This window comes from Salvelinus alpinus, chromosome 1 (assembly GCF_045679555.1).
Source record: "Salvelinus alpinus chromosome 1, SLU_Salpinus.1, whole genome shotgun sequence".
In the NCBI taxonomy this organism is placed as follows: Eukaryota; Metazoa; Chordata; class Actinopteri; order Salmoniformes; family Salmonidae; genus Salvelinus; species Salvelinus alpinus.
The window spans coordinates 45,331,477-45,358,077 of record NC_092086.1 but is presented as its reverse complement, the minus strand read 5'-3'; the positions used below and the strand labels follow the sequence as shown (position 1 = coordinate 45,358,077).

Genomic DNA, 26,601 nt, shown 5'->3' with positions numbered 1-26,601 from the left:
AAAAGAAGAACATTGCAGCAGAGGCACAGAAGGAGACTGCAAGAGGAGCTGGGAATATTACACACAGAACACAGCCGAACCACAACACCCTCCCCTGGACACACCCTGCTGGGGATCACTGCTTCTCTTTTTTCTGAACCGTCGCCCACGCCACTCGGAGAGAAAACTCTCCCTCATCATCATCCTGAAGAAAACCCCTTTCTTCTCATTTTCACCCTACAGAGGACACCTACCAATCTCCAAGGGCTGAGATTCCCCTGGTGAACATTGTCTTTTTTCCTTTTTTCTTTTTTTTCTTTTGGATTTGGACACGGCCTCTCCACAGTAAATACACAGGCCAGCTAATATAAAGACCACAGATCATAGTATTGACTCAACCTACGACTTAAAGACCTGCGAAACGAAGAAGGACCTAGATCACTCTCATTGTATGTCAAGAATGGTTACTGTACGTATGCCTCATTTTTCTCTTCTATTTGCAAGGATGGTGGATGTTGTAGCAGCAGCATGCATGGCATAGGCTACATTCTGGAGCGCAGACCCTTTGTTTTCCACTTGATTGTATTGTACACAAACATATATACATGCATGCATATAGCCCTATGTGTTAATACACATATTGAATATGATATAATATGGTATATATGATAGGCTAGCTAGCTATAATACTGGTATAAACAAACACACATGTATTACACACAATATTTATAAGTTATAGTGGCCTAAATAGGCTTATACTACTGCTCTCTCGGTTATGGGATATTGTCTTGACAAGATTAACGATCGATGCTGGCAATTAGTAATGTCATGCTGAGCGATGCGCCACGGCTGCCTGCGCGAGACTCCATCACTGCCTGCATCTTCGACGCTGGAGAGCAAAATGCTTTATTCTGACATTTTATTGAGGACTATATATTTGCTTATCATAGGCCCACTAGGCTATATCAAAATCCATGGCTGCATTATTTGTGTACACATTTTTCGCAAGGGCGTAGGGGGCAGAGGGTGCTGAGGCCGCGTGCGGCTGCTGCTGCTGAGCTGCGTAGAGAGTGGTGGGGGGGAGGAATGTCTTTCTCCGCCTGCCCTGCCTGGCACAGCACAAGGATGCTCGAGACGGATTTCTGAGACAAAACATGATGCCTCCGTGGCTGAGGGCCCATCGAGAGCAAGGCAAAGAAAAAGGGTCGAGACACTAAGGGAGGGGGGGAGGAGAGAGATTACGGATCCATTGGTTTGGATTGAATCAGGCAAGTCAAAATTCCTAAGGGTTCTTGTTGCGATGCAACGGAGTAAATGGGATGGAAATTTCAGAGACCGCGAAAAGAGGGATGGCGACTAGCGTTTTCTTTTTTTACAAGCACATTTTTTTATCCATCCATCATAACACTTATTTTAAAAAGCTAGCGCCTATTTGAATCACGCCTGTTTGTTAAAGGGTTTATGTAGCCTTAGCAGAGTTAAATTAGCCTAGCTCATAGCCGACGGCTGAATTGGGCGTGCCTCTGCTGGACTCGAGCGCATAATGATGGCACGCGCTGGCTTTTGGTCTCAAAGCTTTCATCTCTCCAAACATCCTCTCCTCTTGACTTAATGGCGCTGCCTCCAATTTATTCCTGTCAGCAGGTGGAATGATTTACCGTTGTATTGTTCTCATGGTTTGGTAAAACTGGCGTGCAAGGAGCAAGCTAAATATATCAAATATGATTAAATAACGACTTTTTATGCTCTATATTTATGCTTTATATAAAAGGCTATATATTTTATCAAGTAGGATTTATGCCTATATTCTATCGTCTTAATTTACAGATTTTAATGGCAGGTGCAGGTAGAACCCCATTTTCTATTTTAATAATAGGGTGCTACAATATCCAAAGGGATATAATAATTAGTTGCAACCAAAAACACAAATACGGCCATTTAGAAATGATACGCAATATAGGCCAACATATATGATCGAATGACCATTCCATGGGACTTGGTAGCCTACTGCGATGGTCGTGTAGGCCCAAAATAAAATCTAGTAGCCTACATAATAGAGCACGAGCACGACCATGTTTATAAACTGAAGAGCAGACTTATTTTGAAAGTCCTCAATCTTTGAGATCATAGTAATGCAATTATTTCAATCAATAGTCCACTTGATAAGGACTTAGACCTATAGCCTCAATATGTTTCAGCTGTCCTTATTGAATAGTAGCCTATTTCTATTTCATCAGTGTTTGCCCGTAGAGCTGGGCTAACAGGCAGGCCCAGAGCCCAGTCAGCGTCATGCACGTAGGCCTATAGCTCCTGTCCACATGTTCCGCAGTCCTCCGTGAGCATTGACTGTACCGCAGTGCCAAGCAAATAAAACAGTTGAGTCAGATAACCTTCCCGAGGCGCTTCCGCGATTCAAGGACAAGGACAGCAGAGGCCACCAAGTGTAAACGAGCCTAAATAGAACTGACGCTATGAGTTTATAATATAAGATGTATCCTGTATTTACATGTATTGTCAAATTATTTCGTCTAGACAATCAATCCACCATGGAGTATGACTGGAGGGCAAAATCAGGTTTAGCCTAAATAGATTTTGATTTATTTTGAAATACTCTATATTTACTGATTCAAGATGGCCTATAGGGAACTGAAATAGATTCGTAGGCCTACATAAGAATAAGAGACCTCAATGGCTATGTTGTCACGCAAACCATGCATGGTATAGCCTAGCCTACTACTGTCCTCGTAAATTGAAGTAATTGACAGCCATGGTCGTGGAAATAATACAGCATAAGGAAAATATCTACTAAACTGAGCGAAGATAATTTTATAGGCCTAATTTGATTTTCCCCTCTAATATGTCCTAAAAATATATGTTGTACATTATTATTGTTATTATTATTATTATTATGCCTATGACTGACTTACTGGAGCGAAATTATGTTGGCAATTGTGGCGTTCATTGTTCCGGGAGCGTCCTGCAGCCCCTGGCCATGACACAAAGCGCTACTGTTTACATTAATATTCATAGAGCTGCCATAGTCTCTGCGCGCGAGAAGAGGAGGAACGGGTTGCTCTTTTGTTTGGTTGTTTCAATACCTTTATTCAGCAAAAAAGCGCTCGGGGTTGTGAATTCCTACAGAGCGCACATGTCTTGTTTTCACAAAATATGGGGAAGGGGTAGAAGATGTTCTGTAATATAAATGCGAACAATTTTAAATGCGTGAAAAGAAGCGAATGGAGCATTTTGAAATGTTACAGAAAAGGCTCGATGGTTTGGACAATGCATTCTGGCCTCAAACGGAATCGCCTGAAAGCCACTCCCTACTTCAGCACTCTGGATAGCGCCCCTGGTTTCAACGAAAGCTACACACACAAACACACTCACAGGGAATTTGCAACATGGCTTATGTCTGCCATAAAATGCATTGACAAACGGGGAAATTATTTTAAAATATCAAATTTTCCCAATATAACTGAAAGAAAACGATATATATATATATGCCTATTAAAAATGAGTGTTAGTGCTGAGCGTTAGTTATGTAGTATGTAGGCTAAGGCTGTGAGTGTTGGACTGTGACTTGTGTTGTCCTGTTGTTTTACAGCTGCCACTATGATCCCTTTAAGCTGTAGAGAGTGTGGCTAATGCCTTTTGTTTAGGATAATCCTGTAATCTGTGTTATTTAGAAGGCCCATTTACAACCCCAGCCTAGAATCCACTTGCGATTCAGGCCTTCCAAAAGAATGATTGATGTATATTTTAAAAACAAGGGTGAGAAAGAGAAAAAAAGCCTTGAAAATCGAGGCCTTTCTCTTGAGCTAAACCTTAGTTTAGTGAATCCACTGTCTTTGGTGGTTCCATGAAATTTGATTTTCAAATGTATCTCCTCGTTTTCAAGTTACTCAAATGAGACTAATGCACTACCATTTTAGTGTCTGCAATAGTGTTTTACTGATGAGTTAGCACATGAAAAAGAGAACCCGACAACTCCTAAATAACATGAAATATTCAGAACCTAGTGTTTTCTGATGGTGTTGTTGCCAACAGGAACTAACCTTTTTTAATTCTCTCTCTTACCTTATCTCACTCAGAGATAGAGGTTATTTTCCATGACTCTCCCAGTACAGTGCGACTGCATCACCCATGAATGACAGTGTTGTCACCAGTGGTAGCACTAACAGGAAGTGTGTGTAGCAGTAATATAGTTCCCCATATCAGTGGGTAGATCAGCAGAGGCCTCCTCCTGACCTCCCATTCTTTGCTAAGAGAGAATTTGTTGTATTTATTTGTTACTGCCACAACCTGATTTATTTTCTCTTGGGTTGATTTACAGATAACAATCTTCTGAGCAATGTTTTTTTATGCTAGGAATGTTCCTGAACACGAAAAGAGTCGATGCCAAGGACATTTGACATTATCAGAAGAATCTAATGACAAATCCCTTTTTAGAATGTAGAGAGCAGTCTTGACTCCAATGTATGGACCTGTGTTTGATTCCCATTGGTACACTTAGGAACAATAAGGCCTAGCATGAGAATCTCAGTTACATCTGAGCCCAGTCTTCTGGCTGATACAATTACAGTGATTTCCCTAAATGGTAATCACATCACATGCTTTGACCTTTATCGGGACATGACAAAAGCTGGCCTGAATACTGTATGTGGCAAGTCTTCACCTTCCATTTGTAGGAAATCAACAGCAGTCATGTATATAGACAAGGAGAAAGCCAATTTGAAGAAGACGACACTGCCAGTATCTGTATTTAGATTTGGGTCATGTAATGTTGCTGTGTTTTGTAATTGAGCATTGGCAAGTGTAGGTGGTCTGTGTGCTGTGCTCGCTCCACTCAGCAGGCAGAGAGAGGAGAGGAGGTAGGGCTCTGGGCTCTTGTTTGCGTGCGAGTCTGGGTCCATGTGTAGGCGATGCTGAGGATGCAGTCCATTAAATATTAAGGAAGATCTCTCAGGTCCCAGAAATAGAAAAAGAAAGGCACATCTAGTGCCGGGACAAGGAGAAGAAGAGCTGACCCAACCAACAGCAGAAATCTGAAAGTGTTGGGGGTTGTGTGTTTAATGCGTTTGTGTCTGGTTACTCTCTTTGCTGTCATTCATCATGATTAGCAACAGAATTAATGAACAGAATTAGCCTATCAGAGGTGGGCTGGTTAGGCCTTTATCTATGGCCTGATGGGTTATTGCCTACATCCTTGCCATATCAGTACTTGAATATTGTTATGGATGTAGTTTATATTTTCCACAAATTTCTTTGTAAAGGCTAACATGTTCTGATGAAAATTACGACTTGTTCTATTCGTAGCATCCTAAAAGCACTCTTCTGTTTTTCTCATCCTCCTGCTTGTTGGCATGGAGATCTCAGGGTGATGTTAGATGTTGCTTGTGTCAGCCAGTCTCTCCCTCTGTGTCTCTGTGGGCAGTCTGAGCCTGGGAATTATATAACTTTAGAACTTGTCACTGTGGATGCCTGGACTGCCACACTGAGGTCTATTTCAGTTGACAAATCAAATTTGCTGGGATTCGGTGTCTTTCTGCAAAGGGCTGTAATATTTGGTCAGTTCTGTGACATTTGTGTGTTACATGGTTACACATATTAGATAGATGCATTTTATGAATCTATTTATCATACCCATGTGGACTATTTATTCTTTCCCATTATGCATGAAGGATGATCTTTTAACTGGGTATTGTAGAACCTTCTGTCCATGTTCTGTTCCAGTGCAGACCCTAGATCAGCAGATCATACTGCTCTAGTTGAGACCAAAGAAGCCCATAACATGTGTACTGTATGATGGATGGCTAGACTACTTTGCAGCAGCTCTCATGTGCTTCTTAGATATGTGTGTTTGCAGTGTTGTATTTTTAGGCTGTCATAATTCACCCCCTTTCCCTCTCCTCTTTCCTCTCCCTCTGATGTTCTCTCCCTGTCAATGTCAATTTGACTTAAATATATTCTCTGCTTCCGCAAAGCCATCGAATATTAATACATGGAGAAAAACAATATCTGCCCAACAGAGATGGATTATGTCGTTCTCTCTGCCTCTATCTTTCTGTCCGCGCACACACGCACGCACGCACGCACGCACACGCACACACGCACACATAACCAAAAGTCAGCCAGCCATTAGCAGCAGTCTTGAAGCCGCTGTTACCTGGGCAACATGGTTAAAGGTACAGCTCAAGGCAGAAAACAGGTTAGACAGAGGAGAGAGAGAGACAGAGGGAGAGAGAGAGAGAGAGACAGAGACAGAGAGGGGCATGAGCACGGAGGGGGGAAACAAGATGGGGGACACTAAGAGCTACAACAGGGCTTGGGGAATATCATCAAAGCAATGAATGCTTTTAGAGTAATATGTCCATAGCAGGGGGAAAGGAACACTACTCAGTCTCCTCCATTAAGTTGAATGGATAAACATCAAAAGAAAACCCTGCCACCAAAAGGGAAAATGACGAACATAGGCTATAACCAAAACAACAGACAAACAGTAGTAAAGCTGCTGGTAATATTGTATCTTACTCAAATCATTCTAGAAGCTTAGGCTACACTGTGAGACCTCTGGAGCTTTGGCGGTAGACGTCTTAGTAAGCCTTATAACACCCACCAGTCTGAGACCTGCAGTCACCTTGCCAGCCAGGCTCACAGATACCAGCTTGAATAATGGTACTTATTTAAACCACACTTCCCAGGTACACTATACCAGGAAATGGAACAGGGAGCCAAAATTAACATTTGTATCAGTTTGGGTGGAGCCCAGGGGGCCAGTAATACAGGGACAACATCTCTGTACTAGCTTGTTTACACAGTCTGTCAAAAGATAGTTATATTCTAGACAGAATGGTGAAAAGGAGGAGTGGATGAATGGAATAGATGGAGCAGGGAGAGAAAAGAAAAGGAGAGATAGCGGGAAGTTTAGTTTCTGACCTGCACACACAGCTGTTCCATGAAGACAATCCCCTGTGGGTCAAATTAAGCAACATGGTGTACTCCAGAGCAACACACAATGACACCAACACACCTCTAGTGGGCACAAATACACACTCACTCATTCCATCCACTCGCACAAACAAGTTTGAGTCGGAGTCACAAATACACACTTACAAAAGAAAGTGAGCACACTAAAAGCCAGAATGTATTTTTGGGGTTGAAACGTTCCATGGCACTACATGACAGCCTTCAGAGACATTAGGCCTGAGCAGATTAGACAATGTCACTTTCTCTTTTGTCTGCCATGTCAACCTCCTCGTCCCAACGCCCACTGCCCCACCTGCCCCACCACCACCAATACTTAGGACCCTGTAATGATGTAATGCTGTTTGACCCTGTGGCTGGATGGATGGAGGCTGGGGGATGGGAGGAGGAAATGGAGAAAAAGGACTGTGACATCTGCAGGGCCAGAGGCAGCGAGAGAGAGAAAGAGCGGGGGAGGAGAGAGGGGTCTGTGTATAGCCTACTGCTATCCCTGCCTTGCATCCTTCCACCCCCTCAGCTGATGTCTGACCTCTTCCCTAGCTGACAATGACAGAGCGGACATTCATTCAATGAGTCTATATTAAAGGCCTACTAACAACACCCTACCATTACTCTACTGTGTGTTATTACTGCGGATGTATATTATTTGTACACAGGGTTCTATATTCTTCCTTTTCCTCAGCAGATAATCAGCACCATGGAAACCCAGGTGTCCAACGGTCCGAGCGGAACCAGCCTCCCTAACGGGCCAGTCATCAGCACCAACGGTGCCACAGACGACAGCAAGACCAACCTAATCGTCAACTATCTGCCTCAGAACATGACCCAGGAGGAATTCAAGAGCCTGTTCGGTAGCATCGGAGAGATTGAATCCTGCAAACTGGTCCGAGACAAGATTACAGGTATTCATGATGCTTCAGCAGGTACAGTTGATGAATAGACAGACAAACAAAATATATTTCTAGTTGGAGGATAACAAATAATCACAAACAGCATATGTACCTGTAGGTACAGTTATTTTGGTGCAAAAACAGTTTCTAAAGGACCATTATCGATATCTGTTTTCAACGATTTAGGCCAGAGTTTGGGCTATGGGTTCGTAAACTATGTGGATCCCAATGACGCAGACAAGGCCATCAACACACTCAACGGTCTCAAACTGCAGACCAAAACAATTAAGGTAAGAACACCTCTCCTTCCTGCGTTTCAACCTGCACCACTCTCCATCTTCTCTGCTTCAATGCGCTGCGGAAGACCAGGAGAAAGGCAGGGAGCAACTCAAAGAAAGGGAGGTGGCGAGAGAGGCAGAGAGAGGCAGACGTGACAAGAGGGGAAGGAGGAAAAAACAGGAGGGGTCGCAGGAACAAAGGCAGTGAGCAGAACAAGAAATGAGAGAGGGAGAGTGGAGAGAGGGAGAGTGGAGGTCATAAAGCAAGGGGCTAGCAGCATGCAGAGGTGATTGTGATGGAAATGTAATCAGGGAGTCTCACTGTGGGGCACGAGGGTCAGTTCAGGCTCCCCCATCTGCCTCCAATCTGGCCTAATTAGGGGGCTTCTTTGTCCCCAATACGGATGGGGGGGAGCGGGAGGGAGAGGAGGTGAGGGGGGGCAGATTAAACACTACTCCATCCGTCCCTCCGCCCCCCCTCCTCCCACCTGATCAATGTAGATCATAGATTGGGATAAAGTGCAGGCTTAGTTCAAATCAGACTTCTGAAAGACTGGGGCAGAGAGAGTCAACAGCATCAGGAGCTGGGTTGGACTGTTGGAGTTATACAGACAGGTGGCAATCATATTGTTAATCATTATTTGTACAATATGTTTTAGTTACATTACTGTACAAATACACATATATTGTATTTAGGGGACAATAATGATATTATTACTACTGTTAGTAATATAATACCAAAATAATTGGGCCGATATAAATTACAATAAATGTATACATTTTGTGGTTGTTATTAATGTTGTTGTTAATGTTGTTATTGCAATTGTAATTTTTTTTTTTTAATTATGTTATCAGGAGGGCTATTTTGAAAATCAATGAATATTATACAGTCATAAAACAATGACCAAGAAAATGTTATATTTCCACCAAAGCATTGTAAGATGGAGGGAGGGGGCAGGAGGAGTAAAGGGTAGGGAGTAGCTTGGGGAGCAGAATGCCAATAGCAGGATTAGGGGCCATATGGGCTGCAGGCACCATCTGTACTGTGGGAGAGACAGGGAGAGGGTTAATTATAGGGTAGCCTCCGCCACCCCCCTCCCATTCTCTAGCACCCCAAATCACTGCATCACACACCCTGTCCACACACACTCTACACAATACTGGAGTCCTACACACTCACTGCACCATTTAGAATGAGGACAACTTTATTCTCTAAACTCAATGGGTCAAATACACCCATCGGCTATGTGTTGTGCAAGGCATGATAATACTCTAAATGTTCACTCTCACTAGAAATGTCCCAAACACATTCATTCAAGTTATACTGTACTTGTATATGTGAGTATGTGTTTATATAATAAGGAGTGAATGTTTTAGTGAGTTGACAGTCGGGGATGCTGTCTTGTGATCTATTTATATTGTTTGCTGGTTGCCAGTGGAGCTGTTCTCCCTCGAGGCTGGAAACAAAGGAAAGAGGCAGGAGAGGGAGGGGAGATCAGCCTATCTCTGGCAACACTCGCTCCCTCTCCCTCCATCCGAAACAAACAGACAGACCACTCACAACAATGCACAGACTCTCGCTATCTATCATACTCTCTCACTGGCTTTCATACACGCCAACACATGAATATGTAGACGTTTTCATAATCAATCTAAGTCACACTATAGTCTCACCATAGAATACTGATGTTAACTTTGCACAACGGTGGACACAATCAGTCACAAAGCGTTCCAAAAAACAGTCACACACATTGACAAAAAAGACGAGTAAAATGAATATTCATGCATGTTACAAGGCCAGCAGCATACCACCCTGCAACACCACCCTGGCTTGCTTCTGAAGCTAAGCAGGGTTGGTATTGGTTGTTCCCTGAATGGGAGACCAGGTGCTGCTGGAAGTGGTGTTGGAGGTCCAGTAGGAGGCACTCTTTCCTCTGGTCCCAAAAAAAATATTCCAATGTCCCAGGGCAGTGATTAGGGATATTGCCCTGTTTAGGGTTCTGTCTTTCGGATGGGATGATAAACAGGTGTCCTGACTCTCTGTGGTCACTAAAAGATCCCATGGCACTTATTGTACAGGTGTTAACCTTGGTATCCTGGCTAAATTCCCAATCTGGCCCACATAACATCATCCCCATCTTATATTTTGATCATTCATCCTGTAATTATTCCCCAGGTTGTTGCTGTAAATGAGAATGTGTTCTCAGTCAACTTACCCGGGTAAATAAAAAAAACGACTATATGGTTTTATGTACAGTAAAGATATGGGAAACCTTTGATTTGATATCAGTGTTAAAATGTGTGTTTCTTTGATGTGCTGTAGGTATCGTACGCCCGTCCCAGCTCAGCATCTATCCGTGATGCTAACCTGTATGTGAGCGGTCTGCCTAAGACCATGACCCAGAAGGACATGGAGCAGCTGTTCTCCCAGTACGGACGCATCATCACCTCCCGCATCCTGGTGGACCAGGTTACAGGTACAGCCTTAACTCACTCCTGGCACAACTGACCCCTACTCTAACCTACCATTAGCCTATTCTAACATACCCCTGACCTACTCTAACTCTACTCAAACATACCCCTGACCTACCCTAACTCTACTCTAACGTACCCCTGACCTACCCTAACTCTACTCTAAACGTACCCCTGACCTACCCTAACTCTACTCTGACGTACCCCTGCCCTACCCTAACTCTACTCTAACATACCCCTGACCTACCATGGACATATCCTTACCTACTCTAACTTACCTCCCCCTAACCAACTGTAACCCTACTCTAACCTTTCCCATCTCATTGGAACAAGTCAGAGTCATGACTCACCCCTCCTCACCCCTCAGGTGCTAACATTAGCTTGCTTTCTGACCCCGGAGCAGGTATATCGCGAGGAGTGGGCTTCATCCGGTTTGACAAGCGGAACGAGGCGGAAGAGGCCATCAAGGGCCTGAACGGCCAGAAGCCCCTGGGCGCAGCCGAACCCATCACGGTGAAGTTCGCCAACAACCCCAGCCAGAAGACGGGCCAGGCTCTGCTCACCCAGCTGTACCAGACCGCTGCACGCCGCTACACTGGCCCTCTGCACCACCAGACTCAGCGCTTCAGGTACTGCCCCCACCACCACCCAATCCCTGCTCTGACCTGTCTGTCATCTGACCCGACACACCTGCCCTGCTGGAACGAGCACTACGGCGCTCGCTCATCCTATCTTCCTCTCTTTCTCTCCCTCTTTTTTCTTGACTTTCTTTTAAACTGCAGCCTCATCCCTCCATTTGGAAAGGGACCAGATCCAAATAACAGCACAAAACCAATGTAAGAGACCCCCAATGTATCAAAGCACAAATCAAATGAAAACAAAGCAAAGTGCTCCAAACCAGTCAAATAACATAGTATCTACTAAAGAAGATGAATAAATTACATTTAAATGAATCAGACAATGCAGATCTCCAACACACACACACACACTTATCTGCACATTAACAAACTGATTTGCATAGTGCGTTGTTGTGGTTCGCAAAGGCTAGGCCGTGCGCTCTGTGATGGGTTGCTGTTGGGATAGACAGACGGCTCCTCTACATTACAATGACGGGGAAGGGCGCCCTCTGGAGACCAGCTGGCAGAGGAGCAGGAGCTGCATGTTAAAAGGCCTTCCTCCTCTCAGACCTCACCACTAACGTCTCCACCCCCTTCATTTCTCCCTCTTGCGTTGCAGACTCGACAATTTACTAAACGCCAGCTACGGAGTCAAGAGGTAAATGCCAAAGGTGTACTTTGTAAAATAAAAAAAGATTAAAAAATAAAAAATACATCCATGTCTAAGAACAAACCTCAAACAAAGTGACTGGAATACCACCTGCTGCCTTCACCTTGAAATGACAGATTATGAAAATATTCCCTAATTCCCTATTCACACTGCCCATTAAACTGAGAAGTTATGTAACAACCAGTCCAGACAGTATAACAAATCTAAATATGCTAAGCAGTGTCTAGGGTTGTCTAACAGCAGGGTATTCTGGCATGGCTTTGTTTATAATCTTTTGGTTCTTTTGGTTTGATTACGTAATGGAACTGATGTGTGTGTATTTCTTTATGAACTAACATTATCAGTTTCGGTTTTGCTTTAATGTCCCTTTTATTCCACCAGCATGGACATACCAGATTGCGTTTGCGTATTCTTCTTTTTGCTCCAATTTTCCTATGATTTGATTCGAATTTGCTTTCATCCCTCTCTAGGTTTCTGTGTTTTGTTCAATATTGTGATTTCCGTTAAACATTGTGATTTCTGTGTCTAATTTTTGCAGAGGCTTTGGTCAGCAGAGACTATGACTAAAATATGCAGAGTGTGGGTGTTTGTGTGTCATAGAAGCACAGTGTGCTGTTTTGTGTGAAAGCAGGTAGTCTGGAACCACTGTGGTGCCCTGCCCACACATATATTTATCTATCTACTCACTGCAGAAAAAGTGAGGATGGAGATCGATTGGGTCACCAGACAGACTCCATGCCCCTCCGACTACCAAGCCTTCAGCGCATATCATAGCTAGAAACATGGACAGTATATAGAGAGATGATTGCTGTGTGGAACTTCAGAATGACACCCAATGTAGTTCTCCCTCTCTCCTTCCTAGGTTCTCCCCCATCACCATCGACAGCATGACCAGCCTGGCGGGAGTCAACCTGACCGGGCCCACCGGAGCCGGCTGGTGCATCTTCGTCTACAACCTATCGCCCGAGGCTGACGAAAGCGTCCTGTGGCAGCTGTTCGGGCCCTTCGGTGCCGTCACAAACGTCAAGGTCATCCGTGACTTCACCACCAACAAATGTAAGGGCTTCGGCTTCGTCACCATGACCAACTACGACGAGGCAGCCATGGCCATCGCTAGTCTCAACGGCTACCGCTTGGGAGACCGCGTGCTGCAGGTCTCCTTCAAGACCAGCAAGCAACACAAGGCCTGAGAGAGAGAGAGCTGCTAGCTGACGCCAGCTCCTTCAGCCAGCAGGGAGCGCCACTGAGCTCCCTGTTACTATCACTCTACATGGGCCTGGACTGAGTCTCTCTCTCTCTGATGCACACTCACCCATACACAGCCCTATACACATACATGCACACACTATCAGACATACACACACTATTAGACATATTTACACATACAAACATACCCAAAGTCTGAGTTTCAAACAAATACACTAGTAGAGTTTTTCTTTTCTCAACATGCTAGTCCTTCCCTACGTTTGCCTGGATTGAATTAGTAGGGGTGCGTTGGGTAGTTGGTCTCTGGGGGTGGGGGTAAGAGGCCTCAATGTGGGAGACAGTCTAACGAATGTGACAGAGAATGTGTGCTGAGTGCTTTGATTGAATTCAGGCAAATAATGACAAAAACTGCTGAAACAAAATTATCAAAAATGTAAAATGAACTACAAATATGTGCAATTTAAACCCCAAACTCTTACCCCAAGAACTATCCCATTATCTTGCTGGAGAGAGTGTAGTCACATTTTTTTACACTTGGGCATTTTGAATCAGTGATTTTTTTTAGATCAAAGAAAATTCATTAAAAACAGTGTTCTCTTATATACGTATATTAAAATATAACTATATATTCAATATTTAAGGTGGTTATAATAGCCGAGTATGTAAGCATTTTCTAGAAACTTTGACTACTGTTCCTGGCTCAACATTAGGTAGGTTGTGACTAGCTTTAGGGCAGTTGCTCTACCCTATTAAGGACAGATCCAATATGATTTAGGTTATCAAACTGAACAGATACTGGTCACAAAGACAAGCAGCCTGAAGGCCACCAGAATTACACCCTCACTACACAACACAGCACAGTCACACATCAGCCCTGTTAGGGGGGGAAACAACACTAGAATACTGAACATCACTGACATCTAAGAATCTCCCTGTATTTTTTCACTCTGGTTCTTCTATTCAGAGTAGAATGGATGGATTCCACCACAAACAGAGCTGTCTGTGTGAACAACGTAGAGCATTGTCCCAGCTAGGGTTCCCATGGAGACAGTGTTCATGTACAATTCTCTGAGAGACTAGGGACCGTCAGTTTAGAGCAAATCACAGAGCCACTTTACTAAAACACCCAACCAGATATAACACCCCTCCAAGGGAATGAGAAGGTTTTTACAATTCAGTGGAAATTATTGGCCTGGCTAGGTAGGCTCAACATCACCATTACGCACAGATCAGATCGAGAGGACGGTAGTTTTGACTTAGGTTGAGATTCCGTCATGACTCTGAGCAGTGATATCTCCTCACTGAGGAATAGGTAAGAAGCTGTCTCACCCTCTAGGACTCAGTTTACTAAACACTCCTCAGTTTCATTCAGACCCCACTTTATAGAAGCTCCTGAGAATCCGTTTCTAATCACTCTCATTATAACCCTGCCTGCCCTGTCAAAATAGAAGAAACCAAGCCTGCAGAAACCAACAGTGACAAGTTGGTTTATCTCACATTGGAAACTCCAAAAGTTATTTTTGTTGATTTGCAACATCTGATCGGCACTATCACCTAGCTGGAATTTTAAAAATATCAACAAACCCATGGAAATAATTTATGACACCCCTTGATGAAAATGTAACGACAAAATAGTCTTGGTGACTGTCTGTTAGAAACATCTGACAAGACGTTTCATGGGGAGAGATATGATTACAATATAAAGACATCTGCATATAATAGATTAAATAAGGTAAAGTGTGTTCAAGACATTTTTGCTTTTCTAAATAACGCTGTGTTAGCCAAAGAGGACAACCATCTCTTTGAAAGGATTACTTTAGAGATAAATCTATTTTTATACATACAAAAGAACAAGACCTTGTGCTGAATTTTTACAGATTCTTAAAACTCTGAAAGACTGGGACACCGCATGGCTGTATTTTAAGCCCTTTGATCTTTGAGAGAGGGAGGAGCGTGTACATGCCGTGTATAGGTGGGGGTCGAGGGAAGGGGGCGAAGAAGAAAAGTTTTATCTCACACAACCTTACTTTTTCAACCACAACCTATAAACAAACTATTGAAATAGCAAAAAAGAACATAAACAAAGACATCGGAATAGAACAAATACACATCAGCACAAACCAATTCAATGATTAGGAATCAAACGTTACAGAGACAAATCTGCATTACTAATACTGCAATCTTTGAGTGTAAACTAGACAAACACATATCACTTTCTCTGAAGTTGCGTACAGTCAGTGTTGCTTCAATGATTGTACAGTGAAGTGTTATCGCTTTCACAGGAGACACTTAAATCAGGCTGTAGTAAAGACAGTCAGTCAGGCCCCATGATTTGTCCTCTTGGGCTGGTTCGAAACAGAAAGGCTTGAAGTAGATTCTCAATAAAGCCTCCTTTCAATGCAAAGATGATTAGGTATATTTGAATGAAGATTTAGCCAAAGAATTTGGAATATGAGTGTCAATAAGAAATAATTCAGTCTATACTATTACTAACTGCTCCCCTGATAATTCTTCTATAAATCATTATCATTTATTGCATGAAGATCCCTTATCATTTTAAATCCCCATAGCGCTTGCAGAAATATCTGTTGTTCATATCAAATTATATCAGAATGAACTAATATCTTTTGGTTAACATATCTGTTGAGTAAATATAATTTAGCCCATTTGCACAGGTGCTTACCACAAACCTACAACAATGTATACAAAGAATTCACCTTTCAGCAAAAATAACGACAGTTCCACACAAGTGTCTCTTGAACCTCAATACTGTAATACTCATACCATCCGCTCACAATAGGAATCCAATACATCAGAGTATGACAGCATTGTTTCAGTTTAACCCTATGCTCTTCCACTGTTACACCCTCAGCCTCTAACTCTGACCATTCCATTTCTTACTGTGCCCCAGTAGTATATTGGTGGTGTGCCAACCAAAACAAACATGAAATGTCATACATTAACACCCTGTCATAATCTAACTCCACACCTCCCTTCCCCATTCAGTCAGTTGTGCCCATACTCAAGAGAAGGTAGCTCAGTATGACTGATACAGCATCACTTTAAGAGACCAGATGTGAATCTTGGGAACAGAACAGCAAATAGGCCACGTTGTTGAGCTGCAGTTGAAGTAGTCCCACTGGTGATATGGGGTAGAGTTCCAGCCCAGTGCCCCCACACCCTAGACCAACAACAGGCACTAGGCCACACCCTAGACTAACAACAGGCCCTAGGCCACACCCTAGACCAACAACAGGCCCTAGGCCACACCCTAGACCAACAACAGGCCCTAGGCCACACCCTAGACTAGAGCAACAACAAACTGTCCCATCTTACACAGCCAATACAGAGACCCTCTTCTCTTCCCACACCTACGTATGGTAGAGAGCCAAGGACAATGGCAGGAGACAAATGTACTGCACCGCTTGAGCAACAATAAATAATCATCTAAAAAGACAAAAAAACTTTCCTATGGAACAGTAAGTGCAATGTGCTTTGTTTTTATATTGACTGAGAACAAAAAGATATATATATTTTTTAAAAGAAAAAGAAATTAAACATCACACTGAAATGGTTTGCGGAAAAGGCGGAAGGATCAAATGTAAAGAAATCAGTGTTAATTCACCGATTCATTAAAGAGAATCAAACAAGCACCGACGGAGAGCTCTGAAAATGTCCAGAATCCCAGCCCCGGATTAGTGCTCTGAACATGCAAGCTAAAACTAACCACATATTATTGGGTGAATAATTGAAATTTAATTGAAAAGACCTTGAAAGGGATACTGTCTAATATATCATCAGTTTTAGCCCACGTCGATTTTAGAATATAATTTTTCCTGTAATTGATTGATTTTCTTTTACATATCAAGACTCACATGTTAACTTAGCGTATTTGTGTTGTTGACGTTACCATATAGGACACACATGGGTCCAAGATTTTATTTTGTTGCTTTGATTGGGTAATTTATTTTTTCATTCCATTATTTAATTAGTTGCAGTTGTTAGTGTATGCAGATTTTAGACTTAGTTAGAATTTTATTTAAATCAAAATGTGTTCAATTGTGTTTGTAAAAGTCTGTGGTAGCTTTTGTTGCAACATAAATAATTTAAACAGAAAAAATTCAAGATAGCGCCAACAAACTTGTATTATTTGGGCGACTTTAAGCTTGTAGTTTTAACTTATTGTTAACTTAAAAACTATTTATTATTATTATTGCCTCGTATAAAGTATGTTTTGTGTATATTTATGGTTTATTTCATTATATTTGCAAGTTTAAAAGATTTTAAGTTTGCCAAAATTGTGGTTACATTTTCTTTCTTAAAAAGGGAACAAATAGATTTAAAAAAAAAACAGCTTTAGAAGTACGATTTGGAAATGTTCTCCATAGTCAAAGAATGCACTGCTATATTTAACTAATTGAAGTGTATAAACATACATGCTGTGTGCTAGATGTTATGCCTTTACTGCCTGTGTTCTGTTTGTCTTGTTAAATGAAAACCTTTTGATTATTTAATCTAATCACAGTCTTGTTTTTCCAGCCACTGAGAACCCTGGGGAGTGTCAGTCAGGACATGGGCTGGGCCTGGGATGTGGCCTATTGTTGGCTCCAGGGCGGAGCCTGGACCTTAGGCAGTGCCTGAGGCTCCATGTGCACTCAGCATGCTTTCCTTCCTACTGCTGATGAACAGAACTACTGTAGTTATTAGAAGGGACCATAGTACAGAACTCCAACATGACAGCTGAGTTATGTACAGTAGTTCCAACAGCAGCCAGGAGGAAAGCATCGTTGGGGGTTACTCGTATAGGAAAGGGGTCAGTGGTTCTTCTGTTTCTCGACCAACTGTATTTTGTGTCTATTTATTTAGAAGAGGGGACACAGTAACTTAGTGACGTTCTTCTTACAACATTTTCCTGGAATGGTAGAACAAATCAAAGGAGAAAATGATCAAAACAGATCTACTGGCATCAATGTATCAATGTCAGTAGGAAGATATCAAAATCTCATACTTCCAAACATGACCAAATGAACAATGACAAAATGTAACAAAGAAAATAAACCTTTCAGTTTAGTTTAGGATATTTATTACTGGGATTTCAGCTGAAGACGCTTGAAGACTTTTTCATGGAATTGTTTAATTATTTGTACTTTACATGCCAGAAAAAATAAAAGGTTACAAATCTGAGTGACCCATGTTGTTTTTACAAGATGACATTGAGTTTTGTTGTCGTTTCCAGAGGGTAACAAAGCAAAACCATTGATGCGCATAAGACAAACTGCCCACCATCGTCATAATGCACATCATTGGCATAATCATCTACTGTAGTATTGGAGCACAGTTAACAATATACTGACTATCCTGCTTAGATACAGTACAACTCGTTGATTGGCAAAGTAGAACATAGGAGAAAACAATTCAGCATATTCAAATTCCACTTTTTTTAATGGAATGACAATTTTTTTAATCTAATTGAAACACTAACCCTAGACAAACAAGTTAAAGCAACAACAGACAAGTAGGAGTAAAGAACAAGCAACCATTTTGAATCTTCATCATCCAGTTTGTGAAGCCAGATTGCAGCAGCTGGTTGTTGCAGAGAAGGGTGGGAGGCTAACATGTAGTCCATTAAGAGAAACCTGAGAGAGAAATGACTTATTTTATTTTCAAGCAGAATTGATAAGAAATCCTCTCAGAAACAAATGGTTCTGATCGATTGGAAATTTAGCACAGTGCCTTACTTCTCATAAATTGTTTGCTTTCGCCGTTGTGAAATTACCAACTTGTCAATTTTTATGTAAAAATGATTAAATACATGTGCAAGAATGTCCTACCAAGTCAAGGCTGGCTCCTTGCAGAATGCATGTCTTCCTCTGTCCCTCTGGCCTGTTAACATCTTCTGATTCAGTGTCTTCTCATTTTCCTGCTTGCTTGTGTACAGTAGCTAGCTAGTTAGCACTTAATTTATTTTGTATTTTTAATGTAACCGTTAACTAGGCAAGTCAATTAAGAACTAATTCTTATTAACAATGACGGCCGACACATATTTGCACTGTTTTAATTAAGCTACTCGACCAGATGAGGGAAGTAAGCATTATCTAGATTGGCTCGTCCTACTAGGTGGACTTGAAGGCCATTTATGTCAGATCTATTTGAAGAGAAATCCAGCAAAATGTTGACTAAACACCCAAACACTTCTCCCCTGCACAAATACAACTGTGGGCTGGAGCCAACAGTTGATACAATGATTCTAAGTTATCTAGTGAGAGCAAGCTCAAGACAGACATGCAGAGTAGAGTGATGATTGAAAGACAACATGAAGTTAAAAAAAAATTATATTAAAATGATTATGAAGGTCATTTCTCCCCCCGTGGTTGTTGTCCATAATTATAGGGTACATGATTAAACAATTACCGTGCCAGCCCTAACATGTAGAGTATTTATAAAAAGTTGATATCCACATGTAATTAGAAAGTTCTCCACTGCTCTATTAGTCCAATTGGCCTGGCTTGTAGCTACCTGTTGGTGGGGAGCACTACAGCTCTGTGTGTCCGTGCAGTACTTTGTCCAGGCTGGCTGGCTCCTGGCACACGGCGGGGGTGGTGAACTCCATAAGGTACTCACAGCGACTGGGCTCTGATGTGGACGTCACCACCGTCTCCTTCCCACAAGTCAGCTTCACCTGACCCACACAGAGGGACAACATTAACCCTTCACAGGACATGTCGTGGGTCAGCAGTACCTCAAGAGTAGGGACCTGTACACTTAGCGTGCACAGATTGTGTGAATTATCATGCACGTTCCCCCACCCAGCACCGCATGAAACGTGATTTGACTTAATCCACTTCGTATGCTCTCAGCAAATTAGAGTGTCATAAGACTATCATAAAGGTGCAGCATTGGGCTGGGAGGGAAGTGGACTGGAGAAGATAGACTTACTGTGGTGGACCTGTTGGGGCCCTGCCAGCACCCCTGCCCATGGTCATACTTCATCACTGAGTATAAATTGTCTTCAGGACCATCCCATTGTCCCCACAAGCTACAACAAGGACAGAGACCAAGACAGAGACAATGACCACTAACATTCCTAACAATTTTAGAAGGACCAGTCATTTGAACAGTTAAAGGCTCCAGTAAAATGAAGTGAAGAGGAGATTCTCTTACCCAAGGTTGGTCTCTGATCCCCCAAACTTAGGTTTCTGGGAGACCCTATTGAATGGACACAGCCTGTAGATGTACCTGATGAAAAAGAAGAGGGGCAGAGTCTTAGATTTAATCTTTGGGAGACTCAAACAGTTTCACATTCATAACAGATTATTTCTCTCACGAAGGCATAGACACACTATGGGTATTTACAAAGATAGATGAAGTATACGTACTCGCTTGTGGATAATTCGTAGCACTGGCTGTAGAGGTATGAAAATTCTGCACTTGGCCCAAAGTCAAAGCCAATCTCCTTCTCAAGGTTCCTGCAGATCCAAATAAATTCAGGATCACAGATTAATGATTCACTTGCAGACACAGGGTACATTCATTTGTGTTTTCAAACCTAATACAACCTGTACTTGTATGCCTGTGTAGTGTTTGCATGTCGAGTATCATCATGAGATGTTTTTGTTGCAAGGACTAACATACAGTTATTGCCAAAGCCAGCAGAGATTAAGCATTGTGGTTGCAAACTCACTTCATTTGATCGTCCACTTCCCGGAGAGCCCTCTCAGCTTCATCAAAATCATCCCTGGCTTTCTGGGCAGCTGAGGAACAAAGACAACGAAGCACAATCTCAAAATGACAGACCAATGAGACATACAATTCCACAGCACAGAAAATCACAATTCAGACATTTACGCTTAATATGATCTGAACCCCCTACTTTGTATATTCAGACAAACACAAATTGTGTCCCTGTTTAAGGTAGTGCGGGACTAAGCCCAGATTGTAAAACAGATGACTGTATGCACCATCAATAAGGCTCTGGGTCTCTGTGTCGTACGGTGGCATGGACACCTCATCGTCCTCTCTTTTCTCTGGGGTCTGCACGGTGGGAGGGACCTGATAATTAAACACGCGTTATGTTACTGGGACAACTGGCCACCCAAGCCCTCCAATACTATCCTAGCGCAGGCCCTTCCCCTCCAATGTGAGGATTTCCAACTACCTTCTCTTCCTCCTCCTCGTGATCATCATCTTCCTCGTCGTCCTCCACATCTTCCTCCTCTCCAGCGTAATCCTCGGGGTAGTGGTCAGAGTTGTGGTCAGCGACAAAGTCCCTGGTCTCCTCCTCCTGGGGGGTCTCCACTGGGGCAGGGGGGTCCGACAGGCCCTGAGACACCCACACGGTCACATAAACCAAATCACACACACTTATATAGCCCATTTCTCACAAAGTGCTTGACAGAAACCCAGCCTAGACACTCAGAGGCACCAGGACAGACCATAGAATATTCAACTAGGATATGGAAATGACTGTATAACATAAGTGTTCATGTGGTGCTGACCTCTGACAGGTACTTGTCTTTGATGCCGCTCCACACAGTTTCAAATGCTGACGTGTCTACTTTGTCTGCTCCTCCCAGCAATCCCTGTAGGAATGGATTAGGAAATCAGAAAAACGTCTAACTTGAAACAATATATTTTTTTGACTTAAGACGTCCTACCAGGATAAACTACCTTACTGCACTGGCAGATCATGTGCTCATTTTAACCTACAAAGGCTCGATACAAGTCAGAATATCTTGATACAAGAGAAATGATCTTGATGTATTTTCTGGGCAACTCAAAACAAGTAAATGCAAATGCTTTGACTAAGCAAGATCATTTTGACTTCATTAATATGTCAATCTCTGTGTGTAAAATAAAAAGTGGTTAATGTGAACCTAACTCACAGCAAAAAAAATTAAAAGCAAGCAATCAAATGTTATTTATTGCCTAGACTTTACTGCAAATAGCACTCAAGTCTTGAGAAAAAACAACACACTAATATTGCAGTCAGCCATGACAGCCTTTATAATATAACGCTTGTGACCACACACACATCCAAATATTGCACTTGGGAAAAAAACATCTTAAAGTAGAAATAGTACGAAACAACCTGGCATTCTATTATTGCTCTATTATAGTGTCCACTATTGTAGACATTGATCAAGTGCACAAGGCTACATGTGTGCGAATATAACGTTCACGGAGTAAAAAAATGCAAGAACACCCTCACACACGTGTTACTGTCAAGTTCAACACAACAAAAGCAATCTCTTAGGGCTACACTGCACATTACTACATTGTACACTTTCTGCCTGTGGACATCTGTTCTACAATGTGCCAGCGCAGCATGATACCCTTTGTTGGCATAATTGATCTCTTTCAGGCAGAGAGTACACCTGGCATACCCCTTTTTATCCACAGTATTGAAAAAGTAAGAAAGAGGGAAAGTGTGTGGTAGAGGTGGTGTTCCTTTCACCTCTATAGTGGCATCCAGCTTAAGCCAGGCCCAGCTAAACTTAACTGTTTAACAAGCAACGCCTCATTTTCACCTAATTATCATATCTGAAAATGAACCACATAGTTACTGTAGAGGGAAAACATTAGTTCACAGATAATAGTTAGTTTGTTAGCTAGTTAACATTTCACAGATTGCCAGGGTCCAGTAAGCAACTAACGCGTTAACTTATAACTTGAGAAACGGCAAGGAGTCGTATAACGCTAACAGTTAATACTATAGCAAATTGGTTAGGTTACTAACGTTAGCTCATCTGATGTTGTAACGTTAGCTAGCTAACGTTAGCTGCTGGACTTTATTAGCCAGCTAAATTTCACACCATAAACTCAATTATTTGATCAGTCAAGTTGGCTAATGTTGCTCAACATTTCTCTGGCTAGCTAACGGAAAGATCCTTAACAATGCTAACAATACTTGTTCCACCACACTTTCCCCCTCACCTCAAACTTTCCAAATGCCAGTTATTTTTCAGTTACAGCTCATGAAGTACGCATCATCCCCTTCTCACCCCCATCTCCGTGGTCAGGCTTCTCACCTACCTCTTCGATATCGTTCAGGAGACGCGCTGCTATAAGTTAACTGGCCAACTGCCTTTCCATTCCTTTTCCAGAGCGGGCGCTGATGCTGTAACTAGCAAATTGGTTGTCTTTTCTCTCTTCAGTAGCGTGCTGCATTCTGTTGTTATGTGAACGATTGGCTGAACCTTGGATACAGACAGTATTTCTCCAAACGCGCGTCACTCGTTCGCATACAGCCAGTAGTCATCCAAAGCCCCCCGCCGCCCAAACTTTTCTCATTGGATCTACACGAATCACATAGGTCACCTATTTTGGATTCAAAACGGCAAATATCGCCAAAATGACACTAGTTTGCATCCCTGTCTTCTCTTGAGGGGGAGGAAGAGAGGCGAGGAAGATGATCTTACCTGAGTCTCTGTTTCTGTCAGAGAGCCATTTGAATCTGGATCCAGCTCTAGATGGGACTGCAGCTCAGCCACAGAAACACTGGGAATAACAAAAACACCGTATTAGTCACTCACTGAATCACACTGAAATATCTCGGAATGTCGCCAACGCTGACAGTTAACACTACACACTCACTAGCCATCTGCGTCATCATCCAGCTCCAGAAAAGCCTCAGCCATTCTAGTTTTGTCCTTCTCCATACCGATGAGTTCTTTTTTTTCTGAAACAGACCAAATCAAATCAATCACATACAATCTAGAAAGAGAAATCTTCAACAGGACTTTTGTAATTGACTTCCAAATCACCAAAGATGTTGAAAAAAATCTGACTGGAGACAATTAGCACTGGGCATTTCACAACATCTGTTTTTTAACTATAAGAATATACTTAAATATCTTGGTTTTACCAAACAGCACAAAAGCACCTTTTTTGTGTGTGAAGAAAACAAATACATTGAGAGAATGTATGATGTGCATAGGTTAAAAGCAGAGAGATAATGCCTTCCAGTGTACTTACCCTCCCAAGACTTCAGGTGGCGCTCTTTAGCCTTTTTCTCTGGATCCTCCTCTGTTTCTTTCACAGTCCTCAGAGCCTCCACCTTCCCCTCCAGACCCTTCTTACTACCCTGCAGCTCAGTCAACTTGCCCTGCACAAACACATGGATGGAAGTATTTACAAAAACCATTTGAAACAAACATAAGTCTTGTCATTTCATGAACACGTTCAACGGCAAGGATTTATACCAATCGCTCTATATATGAAATGGTCTCTGTATAGGCCCTAGCCAATTCATCTGCCTAACCAACCCCAAATAAATCTACTACCCTTTTCACACCCTTTGGTTGGTTAGTCACTCACCCGTTTGTCCTCCTGTCCCCTTTTAGCTTCATGTATCAGTTGTTGTTTGAGCATAAAGCCTTCCTTGGTGATCTCAGCCATTATCTGCAGACTCTCCCTCTCCTTGCGCCCCATCTCCCTAGGGGTCACACAGCCAACAGAATTAGTCTTCACACACACACATACTGGGCACACACTGGAGGAATCGTTTGCCAACACAAAGGCCAATGTTAGTGTTGTAGTCAATATTAAATGTTTGCAGAATGCTGTACGTTTTACTACTGCTCACCTGCAGGTGTTTTGACAAGTGGCACCACTGTTGTACTCGTCTGTCGTGTCACAGCAGTCTGAGGAGAGAACACAAAGAATTATGTGAGAACGGGACGACTGATCCATGGAAAGATACTGTGACCATGTCCTTACCACAGATGCCGTCGTTGATCCGGGAGGAAGGGATGAAGGCGGGTCTGAAGCCAGCGTTGGTGCAGTGGAAGCTGCCGTTGGGGCAGGCAGCAGTACCTGTGAAAAAAATGCAGACATTCACTACAGTCAAGACCTTAGTGATAACTGTGCACAGTAGTGTGTAGTGTCTTGATAGTGGGTTCAGTCTGGCTTTACTGATGAGAAGTGAGCGATACTGTACCTGGTTCATCTGAGCCATCCATACAGTCGCAGTAGTCATCGTTGACCCGGTCAAAGGGGATGGTGCTGGAGCCATCCAAACAGGTAAAGGGCTTGTTCTCCTCATAGAACTGTCTCTCTGTCAGGATCGATGGGGACAGGTAAGGGTTGGGTACATAAGAGCTCATCTGAGATACAATGCACACCTACCAGGTTAAAATCCATGCTCACAATGGGATTCTGACAGCTAAAATAGCATAGACTGCCATGGACTAGGCCTACCTCACTGGCAGTGATAAGAACCATAACGTTATTTGTCTGAATTCGGGTTAGAATCAGATGCCAACTCACTAGATAGTGGTACTCCGCGTGGACGCTGGATCTCCACCGCTGCGCCAGTGCCCATCGCCAAAGCCAAGCTCATTAACAACAGTAGAAGCGCACAAGACATGATGCAGTATCAACTGGAACCAGCTAACGTTAAACTTTCAGGAATTCGCGGCGCTCCTGCAAACATAACTCAAGGTATTAGACAAAGTAACGTTACTTGAACCCAATACAGCTAGTCCTCAGACGCACCATCATTCACAACATTGAGACAGTCGGCCCCATATGAAACCTCTGATACAATGCGTTAGAACGACATTCTCAGAATCATTTAGTCATAATTCAATACATGTAACTTAACGATAGTTAACGTTAACTTAGCTAAGTAAGTTAGCTGATGAAGGACTACAGTAGTAGCAGCTAGCTATCACCGGTCTTGATTTAACGCGGGAAAACTTCCTTTTGAACAATATTTATGAATGTTGTATATGCAATAAAGTATCATGTTCACAATAAAATTGTAAAAATATGACTAATCATTCATTACCTCTCTTCCGCAATGCTTCAGGAAACGTCTCGTGCGCTCATGTACTGTAGTATTTTCCTCTGATTGGACTAGCTTTCATATCCGACCTGTGATTGGAGAATACTTGTGGCGCGGTGCATGATGGGTAATGCGTTGGAAGCAGCCATGTCAGAGAGGGTAGGGTGGAGAACCTCTTTTGGCCATGTTATGTGGATTTGAGGTTGCAGACGTGTGTCTGTCAAAATACTTAGTATTTTACTTAGTGGTATAAAGTACACGTATTTTTTTTTTTTTGCCTAAAATGACATACCCAAATCTAACTGCCAGTAGCTCAGGACCTGAAGCAAGGATATGCATGTTCTTGATACCATTTGAAAGAAAACACTTTGAAGTTTGTGGAAATGTGAAATTAATGTAGGAGAATATAACACATTAGATCTGGTAAAAGACAATACATTTTTTTGTACCATCTTCTTTGAAATGCAAGAGAAAGGTCATAATGTATTATTCCAGCCCAGGCGCAATTTAGATTTTGGCCACTAGATGGAAGCAGTGTATGTGCAAATTTGTAGACTGATCCTATGAACCATTGCATATCTGTTCAAAATGTTGTATCAAGACTGCCCAAATGTGCCTAACTGGTTTATTAATACATTTTCAAGTTCATAATTGTGCACTCTCCTCAAACAACATGGTATTCTTTCACTGTAATAGCTACTGTAAATTTAACAGTGCA

At 42.4% G+C, this 26,601-nt stretch overlaps 2 protein-coding genes across 25 annotated transcripts; one reads left to right on the top strand and one right to left on the bottom strand.

Moving 5' to 3' along the window:
* LOC139577571 (ELAV-like protein 3) lies at positions 1–18,277 on the top strand. 16 transcript variants are annotated; one of them, XM_071404793.1, is made up of 8 exons: positions 2–448; positions 7,646–7,865; positions 8,040–8,143; positions 10,455–10,608; positions 11,007–11,232; positions 11,386–11,439; positions 11,840–11,878; positions 12,753–18,277. In XM_071404793.1, the coding sequence occupies exons 1-8, from the start codon at positions 431–433 to the stop codon at positions 13,078–13,080; spliced, it is 1,143 nt and encodes a 380-aa protein (XP_071260894.1). In that variant the 5' UTR covers positions 2–430; the 3' UTR covers positions 13,081–18,277. The 16 variants fall into 16 exon arrangements, with proteins under 16 accessions (XP_071260873.1, XP_071260868.1, XP_071260894.1 ...); XM_071404698.1 differs by having other exon boundaries at positions 3–448; positions 7,646–7,886; positions 12,732–18,277; XM_071404729.1 differs by having other exon boundaries at positions 4–448; positions 12,732–18,277.
* LOC139577553 (glucosidase 2 subunit beta-like) lies at positions 18,163–26,010 on the bottom strand. 9 transcript variants are annotated; one of them, XR_011675333.1, is made up of 19 exons: positions 25,887–26,010; positions 25,364–25,519; positions 25,035–25,151; positions 24,815–24,910; positions 24,681–24,738; positions 24,413–24,530; positions 24,071–24,200; positions 23,690–23,774; positions 23,515–23,593; positions 21,592–21,675; positions 21,252–21,416; positions 21,055–21,145; positions 20,778–20,847; positions 20,473–20,562; positions 20,258–20,332; positions 20,033–20,132; positions 19,613–19,775; positions 18,928–19,023; positions 18,163–18,732 (listed from the first exon to the last, which is right to left on the bottom strand). XR_011675333.1 is itself a non-coding variant. In XM_071404629.1 (18 exons), exons 2-17 carry the CDS (start codon positions 25,461–25,463, stop codon positions 19,629–19,631), a joined length of 1,605 nt encoding a protein of 534 aa, XP_071260730.1. In that variant the 5' UTR covers positions 25,464–25,519; positions 25,887–26,010; the 3' UTR covers positions 18,163–19,023; positions 19,613–19,628. The 9 variants fall into 9 exon arrangements, 5 of the variants coding, with proteins under 5 accessions (XP_071260730.1, XP_071260744.1, XP_071260767.1 ...); XR_011675334.1 differs by having other exon boundaries at positions 18,928–19,019; XR_011675335.1 differs by having other exon boundaries at positions 18,928–18,979.
* Between the last annotated feature and the right edge of the window lie 591 nt (positions 26,011–26,601).